Consider the following 27,058-nt stretch of genomic DNA (forward strand, 5'->3'; position numbering starts at 1 on the left):
TTGATGTAAAGTTATTAAATTTTATTATTAAGTAAACAGTAGTACTTATTACTAGGTCAGAAATTCCAGGGCATACACATAATGGCCAATTTTGTAGAGTCAGTAGACTTTCCACATGATGACTATTGTTTGGGAGAGAATTTAAGATAGAAAACTAGGTTATTAAAATACCAAATAAGGCTCCAAATTTGTAGGAGGGTAAGGTGGGAAGCTTTTTTATTTAAAAGAAGAACCATAAAAAAATAATAAAAGAAGAGCCATTCACCAATTCTTTTTTAAAATTATTTAATTTATTCTTTAATTTTTAAGTCATCTCTATACCCAGTGTGAGGCTTGAACTCACAACCCCAATATCAAGAGTCACATGCTCCACCAACTGATCCAGCCAGGTGCCCCCTCCCCAATTCTTTACCTCCTAGCTGCTTAGAGCAGAAGAAAATGATTGATCATACCTTTTTTTATCTTGTCCCTGACCTCTCTCCACTTTTGTCCTTTAGCGCAATTTTCATTAAGTTATCTTTGTAAATTATTTCCAGGTAAGACAGAACCAATACTATATCAAAAAAAATAATCCAGGAGTAGGTTTTGTGGAAAGGTTTTTCCTTTTAAAAAACTGGTCTTTGGTTGGGTTGTAGGGTAAGAACTAGTGTGGGAATTGATGACAACTTTTAAGCCATGTGTGGGATATTTTAGCTGAATATTTCAGATTACTTGATAATTACCTAAATATACTGGAAACCTGGTCAATAACTTCACCTATTCAAAAAAATGATTAAAAACAAATCAAATACTAGTGTAGCCTTCAAAGTAATTATGGTATTTAACTTCTGTAAATGTTAATCACTGGGGTTTTCCTTTGTAGTACATCATATTTTTAAAAACTATTTATTAAATTTACCTTTCCTGGCAATAGCCTCTTTATTTGCAGGTCCACCCCAAACTCTTCCTACTAGGTCTTTTTCAATCTGTAATGCCTCCTCGAAACAAAGCTCTTTGCCTGAAGAAACACACGTTTTCAAAGCTCTAATTACTTCCGGTGGCCCTCTGGTAAACTGTGTTAGCCATTCTCGTGCCTCCCTTAGACATTCAGTTTCGTCTGTAAACTGCAAGATCTCTTCAGCCATTCCTATGTCTAGAGCTTTTTTTGAATCCAATTTGAGAGCCCCGCTTAACACTTTGAGAGCCTGCCTACTGCCAATGATTTTACTTAGTCGGGTAGCACCGCCCCAGCTTGGTATTATACCCATGTCTTTGTGGACAAATCTGATCTCACTCTCTGCAGTCATTAATCTGCAAAAGAGAAAAGAAAAAATGTTAAGTATATGTGCTTTAGTCATAAAGTACTATTCATTATCTCATCTGAAATCTCCATAGATCTTTATAGGTAGTAGGTATGTTATATTAAAAACTGCAAGTTCAAAGAATCTGGTTAAGTATAAAATTCAGTTTACTACACAGTCTTTAATAATTCCCTTTGAAAATGATGTCAGCATTTTAATTGTGCTACTTATACTTTGCTTTGGGAAAATAATTTAGTTTTTATTTTATGTTTATTTCTAAAACCCCAAAGTAGCTTTCTAAAGTGAGTGGTGGCCAAAGGAGAAAATCTGGACTAAGTGAATATCTGGGAGTAGGGAATGCTAGGGTCATACTGTGAAAAAAAAAAAAATGCATAGTAAAGTTAAGGTCAATAGTTGTCAGGAAAAAAACCTAGTTCTTAACCCAGCATCTATAGTCTTCAAGCAAATACCTACTAAGCACTACTAAGCACTACCTATGCCAGGTTGTCTAGGTGTGGGACTCCAGGAATGACCAAAATAAAACCGTGTGTTCAGTTCACATTCCTGATAGGAGAAAAGACACTGAACAATATAGGACCAGCAGTGATAAGTGCTACAGAAAAAATAAAATGGGGCAAAGGACTACAGACTGAGGAGATGGGAGTTGGCACTGTTAACTAAGGTTAACTAGTCCTCAGAACAAGGATATGAGGTATAGTAATATTCCCATTTACAAAGGAAAACTGAAGCCACAGAGACTAAATAAATAGACCACTCAAGGCCATTGCCACTATAGCAGAGCCAGAACTTAACACCCAGGAAGGTTAGCTTATTAGGTGTGCTCTTAACCTCACAGTACAGATAACAGCAAGACCAGGATGGAAACAGCATTGCCATCAAGAAAGCGGACAGTGGCAGCAGTTGTACTAAATGATGATTTCCTGTAGCAGGGATGCATTTTCCCCAAACAAGGTTTTTATTAATAGGGTGATTAAGAAGCAAAGTGGAACAAGAAAGGGAGTGTTAACACAAAGAAATCAGTGGACATAGTAAATGGCTTCATATTTGCCAGTTAAATATCCATGTACTATTAACAGAATGCACAAAGCTATCCTGTGTAGGAAATAATGCCTGTGTTTTATTTTGATTGCACACTTCAACGAGCTTTCACTGTAATCTGGAACAAAGGTCATGTCTGAATTTTAATTTTTTAAGAAAAATTATAGCTGTCAAACTACTCACGATGCAAAAGATGGCCTTATATTAGTTCTGCTTTTCATAGTGTAAAATGCTCAGCTGCAGGTGTTTTGATTCTATCAGCACCAAGAACAAAAGACTCTTAGTCTTTGACTCTTTAATCAGGAAAAATATTCCAGTAAATTCTCACAAAAGCCTATTTATTAACTCACTGGGACAGAGAACTTTCTCTTCACAGCTGTGAATTCCTACAAGGGAAAATCTGCCTCAATTATGAACAATTGCTTTTTAAAAGGCAAATAACTATGCAAATAGTAGTTTTCAATAAATTTAAGTAGAAAGGAAGAAAGACAAATCTCTTATGAATTGAATCTAGCCCAAAACTGTGAGAGGAGTACTGCCTTGTTACAATAAACAGAAGAAAAATGTCAAAAATTAAGAAAGTGGAATAGAAATTATAGAAATAATGACTTAGTAGTCTTAGAAATAGGAATACTGTTAATACTGAACCCAGTTCTATAAAACTTTCACCACATAAACTGAGCGTGTCATGGTTCTAAATCACATCCTAGAATTGACACTGATATTGGCTCAGAAATATGCCTACAATACAGAAAAAGATTATGTCAGAAAAGACATTCACTTAGAATCAGCTGAACATATAAAAGTAGGTTAAAGCCCCAAATGAGGGGATAATGTAGATGAGTTTATGACAACAAAAGTTATTATCTATGTAAGCACACTTATATTTGGAATTCTCTGCTTATAAAGAAGATTCTGTTTCTATACCATGTATTTTTTTTCTTCTGCCATATTTTACAAGGTCAGGGATACTTTTTGAAATCATATTTTACAACTCTAACAAATCTTAAGATAATCTTTGTAAAAACTACCTGTTGTGATCAAACTCTGATATCCATGTTTTACATACCATGTCTAGGGTATGTTTATCTACTGACATATATTTAATGTACATTAGCAAATACTACCAAAAAATTTATTAATGATAACACATCAGTACACACACCCTAGGCATGATATGTCAAAAATGGATGTCAGAATTTGATCACAACAGATAGTTTGTTTTTTTTTTAAGATTTTATTTATTTATTCGACAGAGATCACAAGTAGGCAGAGAAGCAGGCAGAGAGAGAGAGGAAGAAGCAGGCTCCCTGCTGAGCAGAGAGCCTGATGCAGGGCTCAATCCCAGGGTCCTGGGATCATGACCTGAGCTGAAGGCAGAGAGGCTTTAACCCACTGAGCCACCCAGAGGCCCTGGTAGTTTAGTTTAGCAATGAGAGATCACAAAACTCTATTAATCTAAAAATTAGAGTTTAAATATAAAGTTTTAAATGTTGATAACCATAATCTACAAAGAAAATGTCCAATATCCAAAAATAGAAACAGCTTCCTGATAGACCTTACAGAATTATACACTAATTACTTCTAGACTTTAGATGCAGTTATACCACCTGTAATAAAATTTACTGCAAGCAATAATCTATACGGAAAACTGGAAGACCTAAAACTTAAAATTCTGAAGATTTAACAGCAAACTCAATTTATAAAATGATATTAAACTCCCTTATTTTGTCAAGAAAAAGAATTACAAGTATCTTCTGCTTATCACTGTAGTTATTATTGGCAATGTTTAAAATCTTTGACATCTTGGTAGAAAGGGGGTGAAGAAATTAATCAAATGTCGATATGCTCCTCATTACTGTGTGTATGCAACAGTAAACTACCGGTAATAAAAAGTATCACCTTCAACAGGTGTTGTAAAATCAGGGATGATACCTGAAAGTACTGTTAGGTGTGCTAGTACTTTCTAGTAAGTTAGCTATAAGTTGCAGGTCTTTGAACAAATGTATTACAGAAAAACTATTTTTAAAGATTTTATTAGAGCACGCTCATGCAAGCAGGGGGAGGGCCAGAGGGAGAGACTGAGAGAGAATCTCAAGTGGACTCCCTGATGAGCATGGAGCCTGAGGCTGGACTTGATCTCACAACCTAGGAATCATGATCTGAGCTGAAACCAAGAGTCAGACCCTTAACTGACTGAGCCACCCAGGGCCCCCAAGAAAAATTTTAAAACAATTATCAAGTTTTATTAAAAAGGAAGTTTTTAAGTAATGGTTAGAAAATGTTTTTTTAAAATGTTTATTTTTAAGTAAAAGTACTTTCAGTGAACCCTGTTATAAAGAACTGAGAAACAAACAATTATGTTGGATGACAGTAAGGCTTTGATGTGAAGTGCACAGACTTGAACCAGACCACCTGGCTCTGCCGCTAGACTGACTGCATACTACACCTTGTGGAATACAGCAAAGAAAGACACATGGCATAAAGAGGGTGAGGAAGATTAAACCACTCAACATCCCTGGGCTTCAGTATGCTTGCTTATAAAATAGATATTATAACACTTGTGCCATAGAATTATGAATATTAAATGAGTTAATATTAAAAGTGCTTAGAATATATTTGCAACAATTTATTGAATAGAATAAATCTTAAAGGGATTGCATTTGTGTATGTTAAAAAAAAAAAAGGCTCTGAATCTGCCCCAGCCACATCCATAGTAGAGCACAGTATTATACTTTTATTTGGAATATAAAAGTTATATATATTTTGTAGCCTCACAGTGCCTGACACCTCTTAAGCTATGTGTACTCGCTTGTATGAAGTTGATTGCATTAATGGGTCGGTCACTACAATAACCGTTGTGTTTCTGCTAGAAAAGTAGTATGAAGTTGTTTCCTGGACTAAAAAGACTTGAACCCTAAAGTACTGAAAGGAAAAGAACTATCTGTACTTACACTGGGAAGCCCAACAAATGATGGTATACTATCCTTCTTCAGTATCTGTTAACAGAGACTACAAAATATATACAACTTTTATCTACAGGTGAAGGTAGAAATCTATAGAAATCTATAGATAAGGCTGAAACAAAAGAGTCCAAGTTGATTTAAAAAATAGACATATAGCTAAGATTAACTTAAGGAATACTGTGTAATATAAGTAAAAGCATAAATATTTTTACATTTTAAAGAATTCGTGTTACAAATTAATAACAATGTCATAAATCTAAAGTTTGGAATCACTGATTAAAATAAGCTTTAGGACCCAAAACTGGTAGTCCTTTTACAGTACCTTTTTTTAAAAGATTTTATTTATTTGATACACAATGAGAGAGTGAACACAAGCAGGGGGAGTGGGAGAGAGAGAAGCAGGCTCCCCAGTAAGGAGGGAGCCCCTAGGGCTTATGACCTGAGCTGAGGGCAGATGCTTAATGACTGAGTCACCCAGACGCCCCTACAGTGCATGTTAAGAGCCAAAGGCAACAAAACAAGTTGTGGTGACACGAGGAAATATGTTATATAAAAGGTATATAAGTAGCAAGAGCATCTCTGGTCACAAACAATACTTTAACTCATGCTTAAACGTTAGCACTGATTTGTTTGCACATGTACTTCCCTGGCGCCTTCTCCCTCCTGCTTTCTACCTAACATCATACCCCACAACAAATTATGAAAACGAGAAGGCAAGAACCCACAGATGCTCTCCATAATTTCCCCATAATTTCCTACTCTTAAGTGATTGACTTCATGAGGCTCCATTTATTCTATCCAGAGACTGCCTGAGTAAGGACGTATATGGTTGAATGAGTGAACTTTTGTATTCGTGTATGGAAGGGGTGATAGTAGAGTGAGAGATGAGCAGACAGGAAAATGTTTTGGGATATCAACTCTGATTTTAATATTCAGTAAGTAAGCCTGCTCAGAGGTGAATTTTCTTAATATTACAGGATCTAAAGTAAGAATTTCCACATAATGTGGTAACTGCAAAACAAGCCAACACAGGCAATGTGATTGCTTCCTACGGTGGACATCTCATATTCAAAGAACAGGCACTGCCACATCAGAAATGAAATTTGATTTTTAATTACTCTGAGATATGTGTGTGCACACGGTGTGCACATCTGTCTCTGTGCAAGTGTATGTTATAGATATTTTGATTTTTACTTATAAATAAAGTTCATATGTAAAGGAAAGGGCTACCTGCAGTAGCTCCCTTGGGATAAGCATGCTTATAGCTCCCTTTCTTTGTAATATGCCTTGATCCTATGGGTAGCAGCTGGAAATGCGAATACCTGGAGCTAATCTATTATTTAGATTAGTGACACAGTGTTAGAGAATGGACACAAATTAGGCAAACTCTAAACTGCATAGCTGAGAATTTTATTTCACTAGGGTGATGGAGGAATAAAAATGTGTTTTTCATCCTGTATATAAACAGCTAAATCTTCCAAGAGATTTCAAAGAGATCTTCCAAAGAGAAACAGGAAAAGACAATGTAGACAATTCACACACACACACACACACACCAACGAACATGAAAATTTATGTTACCAAAGACCTTTAAAAATGCAAATTAAAATTTAATTTCTGGTTATTAAAATTAGAAAGCAATTTTAAAAAATTATACTCAGTAAAAGACAGGATGCTCTCAGATACTCATCTATTGCTGGTATTAGTATAAAGTGGCAGAGTCCTTCCTGAAGAATAACTTGGCACTATGTATGAAAGACATTTTCATATCCTTTGATTAAGTACTTGAACTACTAACAGGATTTATTCTAAGGAAATAATCTGAAATGTGGTAAAGCCTTATATAAGATAGTTATCACAGCATTAATCATAATAAAGAAAAACTCGAAACAACCAAAGGAGGATATTTAGTACATCCATACTGATGGAATATTTTATACTTATTAAATTCATGTTTTCAAGTATATTTAAATACACTGCGAGACTGTTTTCCTTTCTGGGATCTCTAGGGCTCAATCATCTTCCAGACTTTTTCAGAGTGTTGGCAAAAATCAAGTTCCATGAAATTTTAGAACTGAGGTCCCTGTTTCTATGCTGGCTTTCAACTGGGGAGTTGTTATCTTCGTCTTATTTTTTTTAAAGATTTTATTTATTTATTTGATAGACAGAGATCACAAGTAGGCAGAAAGGTGGTGGGGTGAAGCAGACTCACTGCCAAGCAGAGAGCCCGATGCAGGGCTCTGCGGGGCTCGATCCCAGGACTCTGGGATCATGACCCAAGCAGAAGGCAGAGGCTTTAACCCACTGAGCCACCCAGGCACTCCTAGGTTGTTTTCTTCTAAAGGCCACCTGCATTCCTTGGTTTAAGGTCTCTTTCTCCATCTTAGATGCCTTCTCATGCCTCTAATCTCTCTTGCTTCCCATTCTGCCTCATATCTTTCTTTCTTTCTTTCTTTCTTTTAAGATTTTATTTATTTGTCAGAGATAGAGGGAGAGAGAGCGAGTGAGCACAGGCAGACAGAGAGGCAGGCAGAGGCAGAGGGAGAAGCAGGCTCCCTGCCGAGCAAGGAGCCTGATATGGGACTCGATCCCAGGGCGCTGGGAATATGACCTGAGCCGAAGGCAGCTGCTTAACCAATTGAGCCACCCAGGTGTCCCTCATGTCTTTATTTCTTAAAGGCTCATGTGATTAGACTGGATTCACGAAGATAATCCAGGATGATCTGTTTACAATTTCAGAACCTTAAGTATATTGGCAAAGTCCCTTTTGCCAAATGTTAATACAGTTGACCCTTGAAAAGCACTGGCATTAGGGACACTGACCCCATGCATAAGAGGTCCCCTCCATATAGTTGATTAATATATATTTTGTATATGTATTATATACTATATTTTAACAAAAAAGTAAGCTAGAGACAAGAAAATATTAAGAAAAACCATAAGGAAGAGGAAATACATTTACAGTACTATAAAAAATCCGGGGACCCATGTAATATGAACCTGTGCTGTTCCAGGGTCAACTTATAACAAGTTCTGAGGAAGAAGAGAATGTGAGCAGAAAGCTTTGTGGGGCCATTGTCCTGTCTACCAGATCACCTAAAAGCATAATGGAAATGCTTAAACTTGATTTTCCTTTCATTCCACTGTGCTGTTAATTTTCCTGCACTACAACAGCTGGCTGCCAATACCATCATCACCCCCTTTTCACCTTTCACCTTCCAGGTAACTTCTGGCTAACTATTCAAGGATTCCTTTTGTTTTATCGTTTTAGTTGTTAGTAAGTAAAGACTTCATGGGGGAAACAATCTCCATTAGGAAGAAAAAGTGAGTATTTGCTGGAATTACAGCATTATTACTCTTAGGTGAATGTTAAAAGCACTCTAAAACCTGTTGAGGAATCCAGATTTCATTAAATGTAGACTGTAGACGTGCAGAGTTCCAGAACCCAAAACAAGACTTTTTCCCTCCAATATTAACTTCAAAAAACCAGAGTATAAAGGCATGATTGGTCTCTTGCGGTGCTGTCACTTTAAAGGACAACATGGGTATAGAAATCTAATTAAGAAATTAAGATCTAACTGTGGAAAAAAAGGTATGTATCATAGTTGGTAGAATTAATGTATTCTGTTAAGAACTTCCCTAATTCCAAAATATTTCAAATACACAGAAAATAACATACTCAAGTACTCACTACCCAGATTGTACAGATGTTAACATTTTGCTACATTTATTTCTGAACTCTATTCTCATCCCTTTTCCTTCTCTTCCTGACTTTTCTTTCTTTCTCCAGTGGCAGCTAATATCCTGAAGTTAGTGAGAATTATTTCCATGCATAATTTAACTTTTGATAAATATTCTATGATCAAATAGTAAACTTCTGCATGAAATAATATTTCAGTTTTATGTCCAGTATCACAAAAGACAGTGTACTCTGACTACGAACATGCTCAATATTTGGCAGGTAATTTCTATATTGAAAATGAATTCGCCAGATTATCATAGTGTGATGAACATAAACCATTAAGATAATTTAATTAACCCTGTCTACTCTGATTTATCACTTCTGCTGTTGAAGGACCTATAGGGTTGTTTCCTGTTTTTAGCTATTATGAATGGTGCCACCATGAACATTCTAGGACCTCTCTGTAGATGAACATCTGTATGCACTTCTACTGGATTTATACCATATTAGGTTTCTTTTCATTATTTAAATCCAATTTAGTTAACATATAGTGTTATTTGTTTTAGGGGTAGAATTTAGTGATTCATCAGTTGCATGTAACACCCAATGCTCATTACATCAAGTGCCCTCTTTAATGCCCATCATCCAGTTACCCCATCCCTCCACCCCCTCCCCTCCAACAACCCTCCATTTGTTTCCTAGAGCTAAGAGTCTCTTGCAGTTTGCCTCCCTCTTTGTTTTTGTATTTTTTCCTTCCCTTCCCTAATCTGTTTTGTTTCTTAAATTCCACATATGAGTGAAATCATATGGTATTTGTCTTTCTTGGGCTAACTTATTTCCCTTAGCATAATACCCTCTAGTTCTATCCACATTGTTGCAAATGGCAAGATTTCATTCTTTTTGATGGTTTGGTAATATTCCATTACACACACACACACACTCTCCACATCATCTGCACACACACTCCACATCATCTGTTGATGGACATCTGGGCTCTTTCCATATTTTGGCTATTGTGAACATTGCTCCTCTAAACACTGGGGTGGATGCTTCCCTTAGAATAACCTTTTTTGTATCCTTTGGAGAAATACCAAGTAATATAGTTGCTGGGTCTCAGGGTAGTTCTATTTTAACATTTTGAGGAACCTCCATGTTTTCCAGAGTGGCTACACCAGCTTGCATTCCCACCAACAGTACAAGAGGGTTTCACTTTCTCCCAACCTAACACCTTTTGTTTCCTGACTTGTTCATTTTAGCCATTCTCACTGATGTGAGGTGGTATCTCACTGTGGTTTTGATTTCTATTTCCCTGATGCCAAGTGATGTGGAGCATTTTTTTCATGTGTCTCTTGACCATTTGTATGTCTTCTTTGGAGAAATTGTCTATTCGTGCCTTCTGCCCATTTCTTGACTGGATTTTGTTTTTTTGGGTGTTGAGTTTAGCCCTTTGTCATTTGCGAGTATCTTTTCCCATTTCTTACAGTTTTATTGATTGTTTCTTTTGCTGTGCAAATGCTTTTTATCCTGATGAAGTCCCAATAGTTCATTTTTGCTTTTGTTTCCCTTGCCTTTGGAGACATGCCTAGCAAGAAGTTGCTATGGCCGAGGTCAAAGAGGTTGCTGCCTGTGTGTTCTCCTCAAGGATTTTGATGGATTCCTGTCTAATTAGATCTTTCATCCATTTTGAATTTATTTTTGTGTATGGTATAAAAAAGTGGTCCAGTTTCATTCTTCTGCACATGGCTGTCCAATTTTCCCAATACCATTTGTTGAAGAGGCTGTCTTTTCTCCATGGAATATTCTTCCCCGCTTATTCCAAGATTAGTTGACCATAGAGTTGAGGGTCCATTTCTGGGTTCTCTATTCTGTTCCATTGACCTGTGTGTCTATTTTTTGTGCCGGTACCACACTGTCTTGATGATTATAGTTTTATAATACAGCTTGAAGTCCAGAACTGTGATGCTTCCTATTTTCTATTACAGTTTTGTAGATTACAAAGTCCAAAAAAAGACTCACTAGTTTAAAATCAAGATTTCAGTAGAGCTGCATTCCTTTCTGAAGGCTCCAGGGGAGTGTTCATTTCCCTACCTTTTCCAGTTTCTAAAGCCTGACCATAGTTGTTGGCCTGTAACCACACTTCTCCATCTTCAAAGCCTGCACCAATGGGTTGTATCTTTCTCACACTGTATCAACTCAGATCTTGCTTCTATCACTAATCCCCCTTTCCTGACTCTGAACTTGTCAGTGTCCCTTTATAGCATTTTAGGACCCTTGTGGTTACACTGGGTCTACCCACCAGGGTAGGGGATTAAACCAGGATAATCCCTCTGTTTTAAAGTCAGCTGAATAACAACCTTATATCTATCTGCAATCTAATTCCTCCCTGCAATATAACATAACATGTTCACAGGCTCCAGGGCTTGGAAGGCCATTATTCTGTTTAACCACAGATACACAGGAATAGAATTACTGTGTCATAGGATATGTGACATTCTACATTAGTACATACTGGGCATTGTCCATTGTACCAACTTACACTCCCATCAGTATTTTCTGAAAGCTGCAGTTGCTTCACATCCTTGCTAACACTGACTATATTCTATGTTTTTCATCTTAGCTTTTCTTGTAGGAGTATAATAAAATTAATTTGCATTTCTTTAATGGCTAATTAAATTTAGTGCTTTATGGCTTTTTTCTTTTCTTTTTTCTTTTTTTTTTTTTTTTTTTTTGCCATTCAGATATCCTCTGAAAAACTGGAATTTTCTGCCCCTTTATTTTAACTGGGTTGTCTTACTACCTTGAAGGAGTTCTTTCTTTATTCTAACTATGTCTTTGGTCAGATACAAATATTGAGATCATCTCTCCCTCTGCAGGTTGCATTTTCATGCTTTTACTTAAGTTTTTGATAGAAGTTAGTAACTTTAATATAGTCTAATTTATCAATCTTTTTCTTTATGGTTAGTGATTATTGTGTCCTGTTTTAGAAATCTTTGACTACTTTAAGACCACAAAGATATTCTCCTGTTCTCTTTTAAACAGCTTCAGTGTTTTACCTTTCACTTTTTTATCTGCAATTCATCTTGAATGGATTTTACACATATAAATACACTGACTAAAGAGACCATTCCTCCCCAATGCACGAACAGTGTCACATTTGTCTTAGATTAAATAACCATATATTTTCAATCTGTTTCTGAACTCTACTGGTCAGTTTTTGTACCATTGTATGTACAAAAAGCATCTGTTTAAATTACTTTAGTTTTATAACAGGTTTGCTATCTGATAGTATAAGCCTTCTAACTTTGTTCTTTGTGACTTTCTTAGTTCTTCCGGGCATTCTGCATTTCCATATGAATTTTAGAGACTGCTGATACACCCACACCCACACCCACACCTGTACACACCAACTTGCTGGGATTTTTATTGGAACTACATTGAATCTGTGGATTATTTGGGGGGGGGAGGTCAATCTTTAAAATATTGAGTCTTTTATTCCATGGACATGGTATATTTCTATTTCACCATTTATTTAGGTATTCTTTAATTTCTCTCAGCATTGTTTTCCAGTTTTCAATGTAAAATTCTGACATGCCTTTTTATTTGTTCCTAGGTGTTAGGTTTTTTTGTAATGCTACTCTCAATGTACAGTTTTTTAAAATTTTGTTATTTGTTTGCTGCTGTAATATAGAAATGCTATTGACTTTTACTGACCTTGTAGCCAGAAAAGTTACAAAGTTCACTTATTAATTCTAAAAGATTAGCTTATATATTCTTTTGGATCACAATGATGTCAAATGTGAATAATAAGGTTTTATTTCTTAGAATCCAATCCTTATAACTTCTTTAATCTTGCCTTACTAAACTGTCTAGGATATCTAGTATAATTATGACCAGAAGTGGCGACAGTACTCTCCTTGTTCTTTATGTCAGAGAGACAGCTTTTAATATTTTTATCATTACGAAGATGTTTCCTGTAGGATTTTTGTAAATGTTCTTTATTAGACTAAGAAAGTTCCTTCCTAGTGTGTTAAGAGTTTTTATCACGAATGGATGTTGAATTTTGTCAAATGCTTTTTCTGCATCTATCAGATTGTAATGATCTGTCTCCCTTTTTTGTTAATATGGTATATTATACAAATTGGTTTTCTAATGTTAAACCTACCTTGAATTTCTAGAAAAAGCCCCTCGTAGTCATGATGCATTATCATTTTTATCATTAAATTAAATTTGTTAATATTTTGTTAAGGATTTTTACATTTATGTTTACAGGGTTGGTCTGTAATTTGCTTTCCTATTATGTCATTTCTAGGTTTTGGAATAAATATTATACTCATTAAAAGAGCTGGAAAGTAAAACTTCTATTCAAATAAAGAGTATATGTAAGATTGATGTTACTTCTTTCTTAAATGTTTGGAAAACTTCACTGATTAATCTAAGTTTTAAAAACTAAAACTTCAGGGGTTGGTCTAGAAGACTGCTGCCGATTGATTCCTGGTATTTCCATACATCCTCTCCCAAATTACAAATTAACAAGGAGTGAAAGAAAGCCACAATGACAGGATTACTCAGAGACAGAGAATAATGCATATTTGAAATTATCTTTTTTAAAAAATTTTCTTTATTTGACAGAAAGAGGGAGATCACAAGTAGGCAGAAAGGCAGGTAGAGAGAGGGGGAAGCAGGCTCCCCAATAAGCAGAGAGCCTGATGTGGGGCTTGATCCCATGACCCTGGGATCATGACCCAAGCTGAAGGCAGAGACTTTAACCCACTGAGCCACCCAGGTGCCCTGAAATTATCTTTAACTACAGAAATAAACACCAACTAAAAAATGCTTTCCTGCTGCTGTTGCAAGCCAATGGGCACAAAGTGATAACGAGGCAGCTTAACACATCCATGTAAAACAGGACAGGGAAATGGAAAACTTTGAGCAAGTACAGTTAAAATCACCCCCAGAATGAGAAAATGTGGTACTACACTCTAAAAAATTGAGTACAATTTGGGGATTTGCTAGTTCACAGCACTGGCTATAGAAAAGGAGCTTAAAAATGAATAAGGCTAAAATTGATAGCTTGAATAAGCACAATTTCCGAATAAAAGACCCAGAGAAGAGGAGAAGGGGTGATTCCCTTAAAGAAATAAAAAAATTGGGGGGGGGGGAGAATTCTATAGAAACAAAAGAGATACAAGCCATGCTATCTTCTCTTCCATTTCCACTGTGTCACTATGCGTCTGTTCAAAATCTAAACTGTGAGAAATTGGCACTCTCAAATTAGGAATCCTAGCCACAAAATACGCAGAAATAGAAAATATCAAGCTAATTCTATTTAAAAATATATAAGAATAGTATCCTGGTACATGAATAGGCAAACAAACCAATGTAACAGAAGAGAGATCTACCAATAGATGCAACTGTAAGTGGAAATCTAGTATATGATAAGATCTAGTGTCTAGTATAAGATAAACTGAATATATAATATGTATATAATATGACAGTGATATCCACAGAAGGCCTTCCTAAAGAAATAGTATTGAGATAAAGGATCACCATTTGGAAAACAGAGAAAATAAGATTCATTATTCACTCCATAAAAATAAACTCAAAAATGGATTAGATATATAAACATAAAACACAAAACTATACAAGTATTAGAAGAAAATATGAGTGAATTCCTCTATAACGTGAACATATGGAAAGCTTTTAAAAAGTACTCAAATCCCAATGCAATTAAAGAAGAGATGGATAAGTAGGACTACAATAAAATAAATGCTTTCATGGCAAAAATAAACAAGAAAACATAAGCAAAGTCAAAAGACACAATAACAAGCTGGACAAATACATTAAAAAAGGGCAAATATCCCGAATCATCAAAATGGCATCAAAAATGGGAAATAATCCTAATATTTAAAGAACTTATAAAAATTAAGGGTAAAAAAGCCAAATATTCTATAGAGAAATAAGCAAAAAATGAATAGGTAATTCACAAAAATTAAAAATGCTTCTTAACCACTGGAAATATGATCAACTCAACCTACTCTGGGAGAAATGAATATTAGAACTATGCAGAAACACTATCCTCACCCATTAGACTGGCAAACATTCAGAAGCTTAATAGTAGCCTTTGTAGGCAAGGCTAAGTCAAACAGAACACAGAAAAATCTAAGAATTGTCTATTCCTTATGAAAAAGAATCTGGCAATATCTGATAAAGCTAAACATTCATTTAACCTTTGATTCAGCAGTACTCCTAGAATTTATCCTTAAAACATACCATTAATACTACTAAAAAAGTATAGTCATTCATTGCCAACACTGTAAATATGAAAAACAACTTCAAGCAACAAGGATGGGAAGAATGAAAAAAATTAAAACTGAATACTGAAACTAAATGAACCTCTAATGACTAACATAATCACACTGAAGAAGGAAAAACAACAGGGAACTAGTACAAGTAACTTCTGAACACAGTCCAATACTTGGATTATTTACCCTTAGTCTAGGAGACCAAAAAAAACCCCAAAAGACAACAGGCAAAACTTGAACTCTTTTTAGTAGCTTCTTTTCACAGTGGTATAGACACAACAATTCTAAAATTACCTCATGAGCATTATAAGATTAAGCAAATGAGTAAATACAGTGATGTTACTGGGAGCCAGGGGTCCAGGGTTGGAGGAGATACAATATGGAATGGAGGAGACAAGAACAAGCTTCATGAGAATAGACTGGATTGGGAGATATCAAGTATAAATGCATAATCTCTAATGAATTAATGCATGCTCTAGCTCTGTTTGCTAAGACAGTACAGAAACAAAGTTGCCAGTAGCAATGAGAACACCACCAGGCATCCAGATCCTGGTTTTTTTTTTTTTTTAAATACTATCCCCTACTCAAAGAACCAATGCTAAAAAAACAAAACCAACCAACCAACCAACCAAACAAACAAACAAAAAACTAGTACTTCTAGAGAAATGTCTGAATCTAGGGTCAAGGAGAAGAAGATCTAAGATGCCTACAATACTGTACTCAGAAAGTAGGAAGTACCCGAATGGATGAATGATGGAGCATTATCAAAAGGATACAGGAGCCAACTTGAAAGGCTTCTCACTGGCCAAATCTGGGACAACTAAAGCATCGAAATAATCAAGGACAGTAATGAATCATAAACCACTGAAAACAAAACAAAACAGGAATCTATTAATCCACACTGATGACAAATGTACACACACACACACACACACACACACAGAGAGAGGGAAAATAGTGAAGGGGCGCTTTACCCTTTACCAATGACAACTGATACACATGGAGGGAATGGTGGAATTAGAAAAACACAAATTTGCAACCATCATAGTAAAGATGGTTTCAGAAGAATAATCAGGGAATGCAAAAATCCAGTGAAGAAAGTCTGGTGAAAAACACAGTATTGCACTCGTCTTAAAGCATCTCTCAAGGGGGAAAGGAGCATGTATAGTAGGGAAACCAAACTTTGGACACGGTGATCAAAATTAGCATCACCAATGATGGGCAGAAAAAACACTTGTGTGCATCCAGATGTGATACCCTGAGAATATAATAATCACTTTTGCAGGGATGTTATCCAGGGACACAAAAACTGAACTGAATAATGAGAAAATATCAAAAGTCCTCAAAATGAAGAACAATCTATTAAAAAACAAAAAGCAAAACCTGACCTATTTTCTTTAAATTATCAATGTTGTGAATGACTAAGTCAGGCTAGAGAACTCTTCCAGAATAAAAGAAAGTGAAGAGATCCTGAAACTAAATGCAGTACATGATCCTGTAATGGAGGAAAACAATGCTATACTGAACATTACTGTCTAACCAACAAAATTGGTAAACAGACAGTATATTAGATAGAAATACAGCATCAGTGTTAAATTTCCTGCATTTGACAACAGTACTGTAGTTATGTAAGACAATATTCTTGTTCTTAAAAAAAATTATATATATATATAATTATATATATTTAAGACAATATTCTTGTTCTTAAAAAAATTATATATATATATAATTATTCGTGTGTGTGTATATATATAAATATGTGTACGTATAAAGGATTAATAGGGCAAGATGTTTGCAACCTACTGTCAAATTTCTCAGAAAAAATATATACACATAGATATACAGACATATATATATATATATACATATATGAGAGATAGAAAGTAAAAACAAAATATCAAAATGTTAAAAACCGGTAATCTAAGTGAATGGTATAGGGAAATTCTTTGTATCATTCCTAAACTTTCCTATAAGTTTGTAATTGTTTCCAAACAAAAAAATGCAATTCTAGTTTCTGTCTTGCACCTAATTCAGTAACAAATAATTAAATATTAGATACATCATTAAAATATTTACATTAATATTTACATCATTAAATTATGTAAAATATTTACATAAAATATTTACATGGGGGCGCCTGGGTGGACAGTGTATGATGAATAGGAAAAAAGTGTATGATGAATAGGAAAAAAGAAGTGAGGCCAGGATTAGCCTTAACGTTGAAAATCATCTCCAGTGAAAGGAGAATTAATAAGTTTAAAACTATACCAGGTCACCTGTGTGGCTCAGTTAGTTAAACACCCATCTCTTGATTTTGGCTCAGGTCATGATCTCAGGGTTCTGGGATCAAGCCCCGCTTTGTGTAGCCTGCCTGAGATTCTCTCTCTCCCTCTCCATCTGCCCCCCCAAATTGTGTGCTCTCCCTCTCTCCAAAAAATAAAATAAAAATGTTTAAAACTATGCCAAAATATTACCACACTGACATTTCTGTAGAAGTCTAGGAGTCGTAAGGTAATCTTAAGACTCTAATCAATATCATGTGTGCATCAGTGTGTACCCTGGTTAAGTGTTATGCTAAGTATCTACATATCCATTAGATCATTCACATTTATAAACATTTAGCAGAGATTATTTCTATTTTATAAAGATATTGAGACTTAGATAGTTATTTAAAGTCATATACCATCGGGAGGGAGACAAACCATAAAAGACTCAATCTCACAAAACAAACTGAGGGTTGCTGGGGCGTGGGAGGGTAGGGATAGGGTGGCTGGGTTATGGACATTGGGGAGGGTATGTGCTACAGTGAGTGCTGTGAAGTGTGTAAGCCTGATGATTCACAGACCTATACCCGGGGCAAATAATATATTATATGTTAATAAAAAGAATAAAAATTTTTTAAAAAAGTCAAATACAGTTGACACATGAACAGTATGGGGTTTAGGGGCACTTAGCATCCATGCAGTCAAAAATCTGCATAGAACTTTTGACTTCCCAAAACTTAACTACTAACAGCCTACTGTCAACCAAAAGCCTTACTGATAACATAAACAGCAAATTAACACATATTTTTTATGTTACATGTATTATGTACTGTATTCTTACAATAAAGTAAGTCAGAGGGGAAAAAAATTGTTATTAAGAAAACTATAAGGAAGAGAGGCTCCTGGTTAAGCATCTGACTCTTGATTTTGGCTCAGGTCATGATCTCAGTGTCCTGGGATCAAGCCCTGCTTCAGGCTCTGCACTTAGTGTAGAGTCTGCTTGGGATGCTCTCTCTCCCTCTCCCTCTGCCCATACCTTTGGTCATTCTCTCCTTCTCTCTCCAAAATAAATTAAATCTTAAAAAATAAGAAAGAAAGAAAGAAAGAAAGAAACCATAAGGAAGAGAAAATACATTTATAATACTTTACTGTATTCATATGGAGGGGAAGGGGTGGGAGGATGGGGGAGGATGGGGTAACTTGGTGATGGACACTGGGGAGGGCATGTGTTGTAATGAGTACTAGATATTATGTAAGACTGATGCATCACAGACCTGTGCCTCTGAAACAAATAATATATGTCAATTAACTGAATTTAAATTAAAAAAAATTGATAAGAAGAAAATAGTCACTAACTGATCATCCTGTTTAAGAATATAATTAATATTTATATTCCAGCAAAAAATAAGTTTGAGCATGTTGATTATATTTGTGGAGAGAGTAAAGCGATTTTCACCTTACCTGAAATCACATGCTGTAGTAACTTCTGCTCCTCCACCCAATGCCCGACCTTGAATCAGCGCAACACTTATTAAAGGGAGTCTGTTTGTTGAAGGAAGAAAGGAAAAAATGGATGTTAATATTTTTCCTTTCTATATTAACTTACAAATATTACTCTAAAAAAACTTGAGATGCAGTAGAAACAAAATTATTGAACTGTGTTCACAATAACAAACATACCTCAAAGGATAGCGGAACCCTGTGTGTATCATGAGGAATAACAGTGTAATTCTTAAGATATAATAATTCATACTAAATGTTATGTAAGTTTATCAAACTACCTCCCTGAATCATTATTTTTAAACTATTAACTCTATTTTTATATATTGAATATAGATAAAATATATAAAGTATATAAGTACCATATGAAATATATACCTTATATATATTTTTATATATTACTAACTGCATTTTTAACTATATATTGTAACTTTCTCCTAAATAAATGAATGTTTTTTATGTAATATACAGCTCCTACAACTCCTCAGGCACTGACAATCAAGAATAATTCAATGTGATCTTATCTTACTCCATTTTCATTGATGTCAAGATAGATGGTAAAATTAAGGCTACATCCAAAGGGAGGAAATGTGGCAGAGAAGACTAAGCTCCAAACTGTGTTATTATAAAGATTCCTACCAAATGCATTTTTTATTACCTATTGAAATGATCAATAAACTAAAACTATATAAAGGAATAGGTCTGTGGTAAAAATAAATCTCTTCACCTTTCCTGTATGCAAAGACCCACTTTGGAGGAGTGTGTGAGTATTACAAGGTAAATCCATATGCTTTGAAAGTATGGAATATTTTGTAGGTTCTAACTAAATGCAAAGCTGCACACCTAAAGTAATGGAAAATATATTAACACATTCTGCTTCCAAATAAAAGGGATCAAAAAACTTTAAGATTTATATAAGAAAAAGTCAAGTTAGGGAAAGGAAGGTGAAGAGGAACTAAAGCAATGAAGAAAAGTATTTTAGAATAATGTTTTGATTCCATTATTCATTCTAGTCTCTCACATATGAAGAGCACCAAAAATAGAGTGAAGGTCAACTAGCCAATTAGTAAGTATGCTAAATAATATGGAATCTTAGTTTTTATAATTTTATAAGCTCTTTAGGAAAAGTGCTATGTCAAAATTTTTTTTATCTCTCCCTTCTCTTATCTTTAAATACTTATGCATACTTCACTAATATTTAATTAAATGACTATTCTAGGTAGCACAAATAGATAGTTCATCATTAAAATAAATATAATTTGAAAAGCGGGTATTTTTTAACTGGTGTAAAACAGAACAATGAAGAGCTCTTTTTGTTTTTTTAAATTTCATATTTTAAAAAGAAGATACATTACCTCATCAATCTTGTTAACGTGTTCTGCATGAACATACATAAGACCAGTCCATCCTTTAAAAAAGAATACGCATAAACACAAAGTATAAGTGTATTATATAAGAAATTTTTCACTTTTTTTCAGGATTTAGAAAGAAATGAAGCCAAAAATATAACCAACTTTTTTTAAAATGAGGTTTTCACTTAAAACTCTTTGATGCTGTCAGAAATGCAAATGATGCAGTATTAGATTTTGTTGCCCTCTTAGGACCCCTTGAGCTCAGCTCTACCTGAGGTTATTAGCAAAGACTTTCGCATGTGAGTCAGATCACATACTGCAGAAGAGTGTGAAGTTCTACTCAGGGTAAGTGGGAGAAAGAGACATAAGATATACCCATTTATTATCCCAAATTCTGATTCCCTAAGAATATAAAAATATGAAAAACAAATTTCTTAAAAGTAAAGTTGACCCTTGAACAACACAGGTTTCAATGGCATGGATTCACTTACATGTGGACTTTTTATAGTACAGGACTGTGAATGTGGTGAATGTGTGAATGTGTATTTTCTTCCTTATGATTTTCTTAATAACGTTTTTTCTGTAGCTTACTTTATTGTAAGACTATAGTATATAATATATATAACATACAAAATATGTGTTAATCAACTGCTTATGTTATTAGTAAGGCTTCCACTCAACAGTAAACTATGAGAAATTAAGTTATTGGGTAGTCAAAAGTTATATGCAGATTTTCAACTGCGAAGGGTCAGGGGCCCTAACCCCTGCATTGTCCAAGGGTCAGCTATAGTCTAAACTTACTGCCTCTTCTTTTGTAACTCTCATATGTCCTTCAACCTAGTGTAATCTAGTCTTCAGTCTTCCCTCAAAAGACTCCCCTCAAAGGATTCAAATAATCTTCTATTTGTTAAATGACTTTTCCTTATCCTTATTCTCCTGTCTCTATAACATGGGTATCTTGCTTTGAACGGTTTCTGTATTTTGAAAGCCTCTTATAGTTTCTAGCAATACTTTCCACTTTTGATTATCTTCCTATTTCTTGGATTGTTCCTATCCAGTTTTCTTCTTTGCCTCTTCTTTTTTAGCTAAATAAGTAATTTAATACCTGTAAATTCATGTATTCCTCAAAATCCAATCCATGATTCTTTCTCTTCTTTACCTACAAATTCTTCCTTGGAAATTCTCCCATTGCTTCAACTCTTGTTTCATGCAGACTCCCAAAACCTCCTAGAAATTTCACATTCTGCCAGGATTTCAAATTCAGCATGGCAAAATCAAATGGGAGTGGAAAGAGCTGAGTTTGGATCCTAGAGCTACTGCTTAATAATAACATGAATTGGAGCAAGTCTTAACTGAACTGAGTTTCCTCATCTAAAAGGAAGGAGTGACAAATAAAAAATACTTGTTCTATTTGACTTAAATGATGGTTGGAAAGATGAAAATGTACCTAGATACTCTGTAAAAAAAAGGATCTTCTGGTCAATAAGGCTCAGAATTTTAGTATTTTCTTTGATTCTTCTGTTTTACAGTTCACTTCCAATTATTTACCAAATCCTTTGAAGTATTTCCAAAATAAATCACTTCATTTTCTATTTGCACTGCTGCTACCCTAGCTCAGACTTATGTTACTCCTACTTAGATTACGACAACAGCCTTGTTTCCTAACTAGAAATGCATTTCCTAACTATACTGCATCAAAGTATATTATATTACACAAGGTATTTTAAGAAATGCTTAACAAACTGAGAAGAGTGCCAAATAGAAAAAATTCATTTCAGTTGGGTCAGGGTAGTTGGGAAGGCTTTATAGAGGGGAAGGGAAGATGGCATTTGCTAGGTCTACACAGTAAGCCTCTAGAGAAGTTGACAAAATGCCTTTTTTATCCTCAGAAGCTAATGCAATTTTTTGCATATATTTGCTTTTGAAGTTAAATGAATCAGATGAATTTTAGATGGAAAACTATGTTATTCTAGAAAACAAATGTACTCAATGAAAGGTAAAAACCAACATAAATATAAACTTCCTAACTGAAAGCCTTTATCACAAAGGTCATTCTATATTATAAATTGAAAAGAAAAGTAACACAAGCACAAAGAGCTAGAAGGTTTAAAACTAGACTGATTTATAATCTATTAAAATCTATACAGTAGGGGCGCCTGGGTGGCTCAGTGAGTTAAAGCCTCTGCCTTCAGCTCAGGTCATGATCCCAGAGTCTTGGGATCGAGCCCCACATCGGGATCTCTGCTCGGCAGGGATCCTGTTTCCTAACCCCTCTCTCTGCCTGTTTCTCTGCCTACTTGTGATCTCTGTCTGTCAAATAAATAAATAAAATCTTAAAAAAAAAAAAAAAATCTAAAGAGTAGAGGGGCACCTCAGTGGCTTAGTTGGGCATCTGCCTTCAGCTTGGGTCATGATCCTGGGGTTCTGGGATCGAGCCCCGGCATCAGGCTCCCTGCTCATCGAGGAGTTTCTCCCTCTCCCTCTGCTTGTGCTCTCTCTCTCTCTCTCTGTCAAATAAATAAATAAAATCTTAAAAAAAAATAAATCTGTGCAATAGGGGTGCCTGGGTGGCTCGGTCAGTTGAACATCCAACTTGTGTGATTTTGGCTCAGGTCATGATCTCATGGGTGTTGAGATAGAGCCTTGTAGCAGGCTCTGAGCTCAGCAAAGTATCCACTTAAGATTCTCTCTCTCCTCTTATGCTGAGTGAAATAAGTCAAGCAGAGAAAGTCAATTATCATATGGCTTCGCTTACTTGTGGAGATAAGGAATAACATGGAGGACATTAGGAGAAGGAAAGGAAAAATGAATTGGGGTAAATCAGAGGGAGAGACAAACCATGAGAGACTGTGGACTCTGAGAAACAAACTGAGGGTTTTGGAAGCAAGGGGGTTGGGGGTGACTGGTGAACCTGGTGGTGGATATTAAGGAGGGCACTTATCGCATGGAGCACTAGTGTGGTGCATAAACAATAAATCTTGGAACACTGGAAAAATTTAAAAAATTAAAATTAAAAAAGAAAAAAGATTCTCTCTATCCTCTCCCTCTGCCTCTCCCCCTGCTCATGCTCGCACTCTTTCTCTAAAATAAATAAATAAAAATTTTTTAAAAATCTGTACAATAAAGCCTGTTAAATTATCTCAATAAATTAACTTTAATAGGCCTATTTTCTATTATACTAGATTTAGAGTACTTAAAATTCTGGCAGAAGCATCTAGAATTGATAGAAATGAAAGTGAAGCAGGTATTAGACTGTATACTCTTATAATTGTTATCCCAGGGTGCCTGGGTGGCTCAGTTGGTTAAGTGTCTGCCTTCAGCTCAGGTCATGATCCCAGGGTCCTGGGATGAGTCCAGCATCAGGCTCCATGCTCCTCGGCAGGGAACCTACTTCTCTCTCTGCTTGTGCTCACTCTCCCTGACAAATAAAATCCTTGAAAAAAAAAAAATCTCATTCAAAAGATGTTACGCTAAAAATGTTTAAAAGCAGTACAGAAAAATTTGTTAACAATACAGACTCTAGAGCTAAAATGCCTAGGTTGAATCTGGGCTCTACTACTTACTAACTAGTTTGGCTTTCAGCATGATACCTAACCACTCTGTGCTTTAGTCTCCTCACCTATAATAATAGTACCTATCTCATTAGGGTAGTTAGTAATGATTAAATAAATCTGACATGTAAAGAACTTAGTGTCTGATATATAGTAATAGAATAAGAAGTGTTATCTAGCACTAATATTATCTATTATCTATCATAAATATTATCTAGCACTAATATTATTAATAATGCTATTATTAATATCAGTAATAGCACTGGCAATCAGACAGTGAATATGCTTTGGCTTTAAATGTTCCATAAAGTAGAGATTACACTGTACGAGCAGACATGACCTAGGAAGAAAAAAGATCAGATTTGTCCCCCAAAGCTACTGGGCCAAAAGTGGTTAAATGCTCGGGCCCTTTCCTGGGCTGTAGGAAGAAAATAAGCCAATGAGAGATAAAACCCAGCTTATGATAGAATAAGTTGAAAAAAAGGAAGCAATGAAAAGCTAGATCTGCTCTGATGAAAGAAGGCTGGGAGCTGGAAAGTAACAAAAAAAGGTTTTAAGAACTGCTCAGACAGTGGTATTTTCATCCAGCTAAATGATACCCTGAGGCCCAAACCTATTCCTCCAGCTCTTATTTGTATGACAAAGATGGGAAGCACAATGCTCAGCCCTAGTGTCAAAAGGAGCTATTAACGTCTTATTTACTCTGAGCCAGATTTATCCTGACTGGAAAAATGCTCAGCCTATAAAAGTATCTTACTTATCTCAGAACCATAAATGAGCCTTTCTCTTTTTTCCCTAAGTGCCTGTTGTATGGATTTATGAATTTCCTCAAAATACATGGGAGGGTTTAGAGAAAATTAGAATAATTTGTCTATAAATTAATGAGGCTAAAATAAAACTGTACAACAGTAGTAGCAAAAGCAAAGAAGTCAGATGAGCACTTCATTTGAGGTCACTGTAGAAATTTAAGCAACAGAGAAATAAGGGCCAACAGTTGGCAGAAAAGTAACTGAAAGGTCAGGGAGCCAAGGAAAAATATACCTTTAAGCTCTAGATTAAGAGTGTAAAGGTTTCTAAAACGCCAGACTTTTCCTCGAGGAATTATACCCATTCACTGCAGAATAAGTAGATTTGTTTTCCCTTATCTTGAAGATTATAATTGGATTTTGATGATTTTTGTCTTCTGAAAAAAGACTTCTGATAGTCTACAAAACATCTGTAGCATCAAATCCAACTCTTATAATTGGGTTAATGCATTAGATTTTTTTTTTCTATTTTATTCTTTTCTTTGTCCCATAACTTTCCAGGGCTAATGTGTGTATTATAGTAATCCATATCCTTGCCTCAATTTTTTTCAACCAAGGATTAATTGCCTAATAGGGACAGTTGAAGCTCTTTTTTCTACTCATAAAACAAAAAATAACAAAATGAAACCAACTTCTTAAGATACCAGCTACATTTTAAAAAGTAGACTGATAAATATAATAAAATTTTGATGGTTACTAACGCTATTATGAGTCCATCAGGGTTTCACTGTATTTACTTCTATTTATATTGGGTAATTTTCACTAATAAAGTATTTTTTAAACTTTGAAAAAATACACTGGCAAAAACATCAACATAATTATCTTTTTTTTTTTTTAACTTATTTGACAGATGGAGATCACAAGTAGGCAGAGAGGCAGGCAGAGACAGAGAAGCAGGCTCCCTGCTGAGAAGAGAGCCCGATGCAGACTCAATCCCAGGACCCTGGGATCATGACCTGAGCCGAAGGCGGAGTCTTTAACCCACTGAGCCACCCAGGTGCCCAACATAATTATCTTTTTCAAAAAAAGCCATTTAATAATCACTTTCAAATATCTTATTATAATCAGAAGGGACTGTAATCCAATTAACTAGAATCATCATCTATTCTAATTAGCTCATCATCCTCAGAAAAGCAAATTCACCATATAAGCAAATGCTAGTGATACATCTGCAATAACAAAGAGTAAGTGTATTAGATAAAGAAAAGCTTCACTTAGAGAAAGGCTGTTCATAACTCAATGTTAAGAGTCTCAGAATACCTCAGCTGTGTGGGGCAAATGCATTGATACATACAGCTGCAACTCATACAGATGCGTAAAGCTCAAAAGTCCTGAGGCCATTTTAAATCTCAGTTTTACACACATTCATGGTTCTTTCACAGGCATATAGAAATCAGTATGATTCTACCTGCCATATGATCTAAAGAGACAGAAACAACCTTTTAACTAGAAGAAAGCAAAATAACCATTCACTTTTTTAGGGTATTTTCCTACCAGACTTACATCAGACCCAAAATAATCTCATATAGGGCGCCTGGGTGGCTCAGTGGGTTAAGCCGCTGCCTTCGGCTCAGGTCATGATCTCAGGGTCCTGGGATCGAGTCCCGCATCGGGCTCTCTGCTCAGCAGGGAGCCTGCTTCCTTCTCTCTCTCTCTGCCTGTCTCTCAGTGTACTTGTAATTTCTCTCTGTCAAATAAATAAATAAAATCTTTAAAAATAAAAAAAATAAAAAAAAATAATCTCATATAATAATCATATTATAATAGCAATAATATTGTAATAATCTCATTATATCTATCCAGTATCTTTTATGAACAAAGTAAGGTACCTAGGAATTCAATCATTCCAGAGATGAAAAGTTATAATCAAATAACTTGCAGGTCATATAGCTAATTTTGCCCAAGGTTATCTTGGGCAAAAATCCATATAGTCAAATCTGCAGCTTAATGCTCTAATCATTTGAACACAGAGCAAATTTTAAGTCTAGTGGTGCTACAATGGATCATCCTCTGGATAATGTTTATTAATACTTATATCTTTGAAATAGAAATAAGAGCTAACTTTTTCAGACACTATCCTAGTATGCATTTTATATATATTATAGCATTGTGAATAGCTATAATCCTCACAATAGCTCTATGAAATACAGAATTCTCATTTCTAGATTAGGAAAATAAGACTTAGAAAGATTAAGTGGTTTGCCCAATCACTTACCCAGAAGACATTGAAACCAGAGTTCAAATCCAAGTCTATCAAAATTACCAAAAGAGAGCGCTTTCCTCACAATTTTATGTA

The 27,058-nt window shown here is 35.2% G+C and overlaps 1 protein-coding gene across 3 annotated transcripts in view; it reads right to left on the reverse strand.

The window, feature by feature from the left end:
• Window positions 1–268: 268 nt before the first annotated feature.
• The window catches only part of ECHDC1 (ethylmalonyl-CoA decarboxylase 1), a 52,518-nt gene continuing 25,728 nt past the window's right edge, over window positions 269–27,058 (reverse strand). For all 3 annotated transcript variants that reach the window (XM_059400667.1, XM_059400669.1, XM_059400668.1), the window contains exons 4-6: window positions 20,409–20,461; window positions 19,015–19,095; window positions 269–1,290 (exon numbers count right to left, since the gene is read on the reverse strand). In XM_059400667.1, coding sequence (XP_059256650.1) covers window positions 882–1,290; window positions 19,015–19,095; window positions 20,409–20,461 — 543 coding nt within the window. In that variant the 3' untranslated portion in view covers window positions 269–881. The remainder of the gene's footprint in view (window positions 1,291–19,014; window positions 19,096–20,408; window positions 20,462–27,058) is intronic.

This window comes from Mustela nigripes, chromosome 5 (assembly GCF_022355385.1).
Source record: "Mustela nigripes isolate SB6536 chromosome 5, MUSNIG.SB6536, whole genome shotgun sequence".
Taxonomy (NCBI): Eukaryota; Metazoa; Chordata; class Mammalia; order Carnivora; family Mustelidae; genus Mustela; species Mustela nigripes.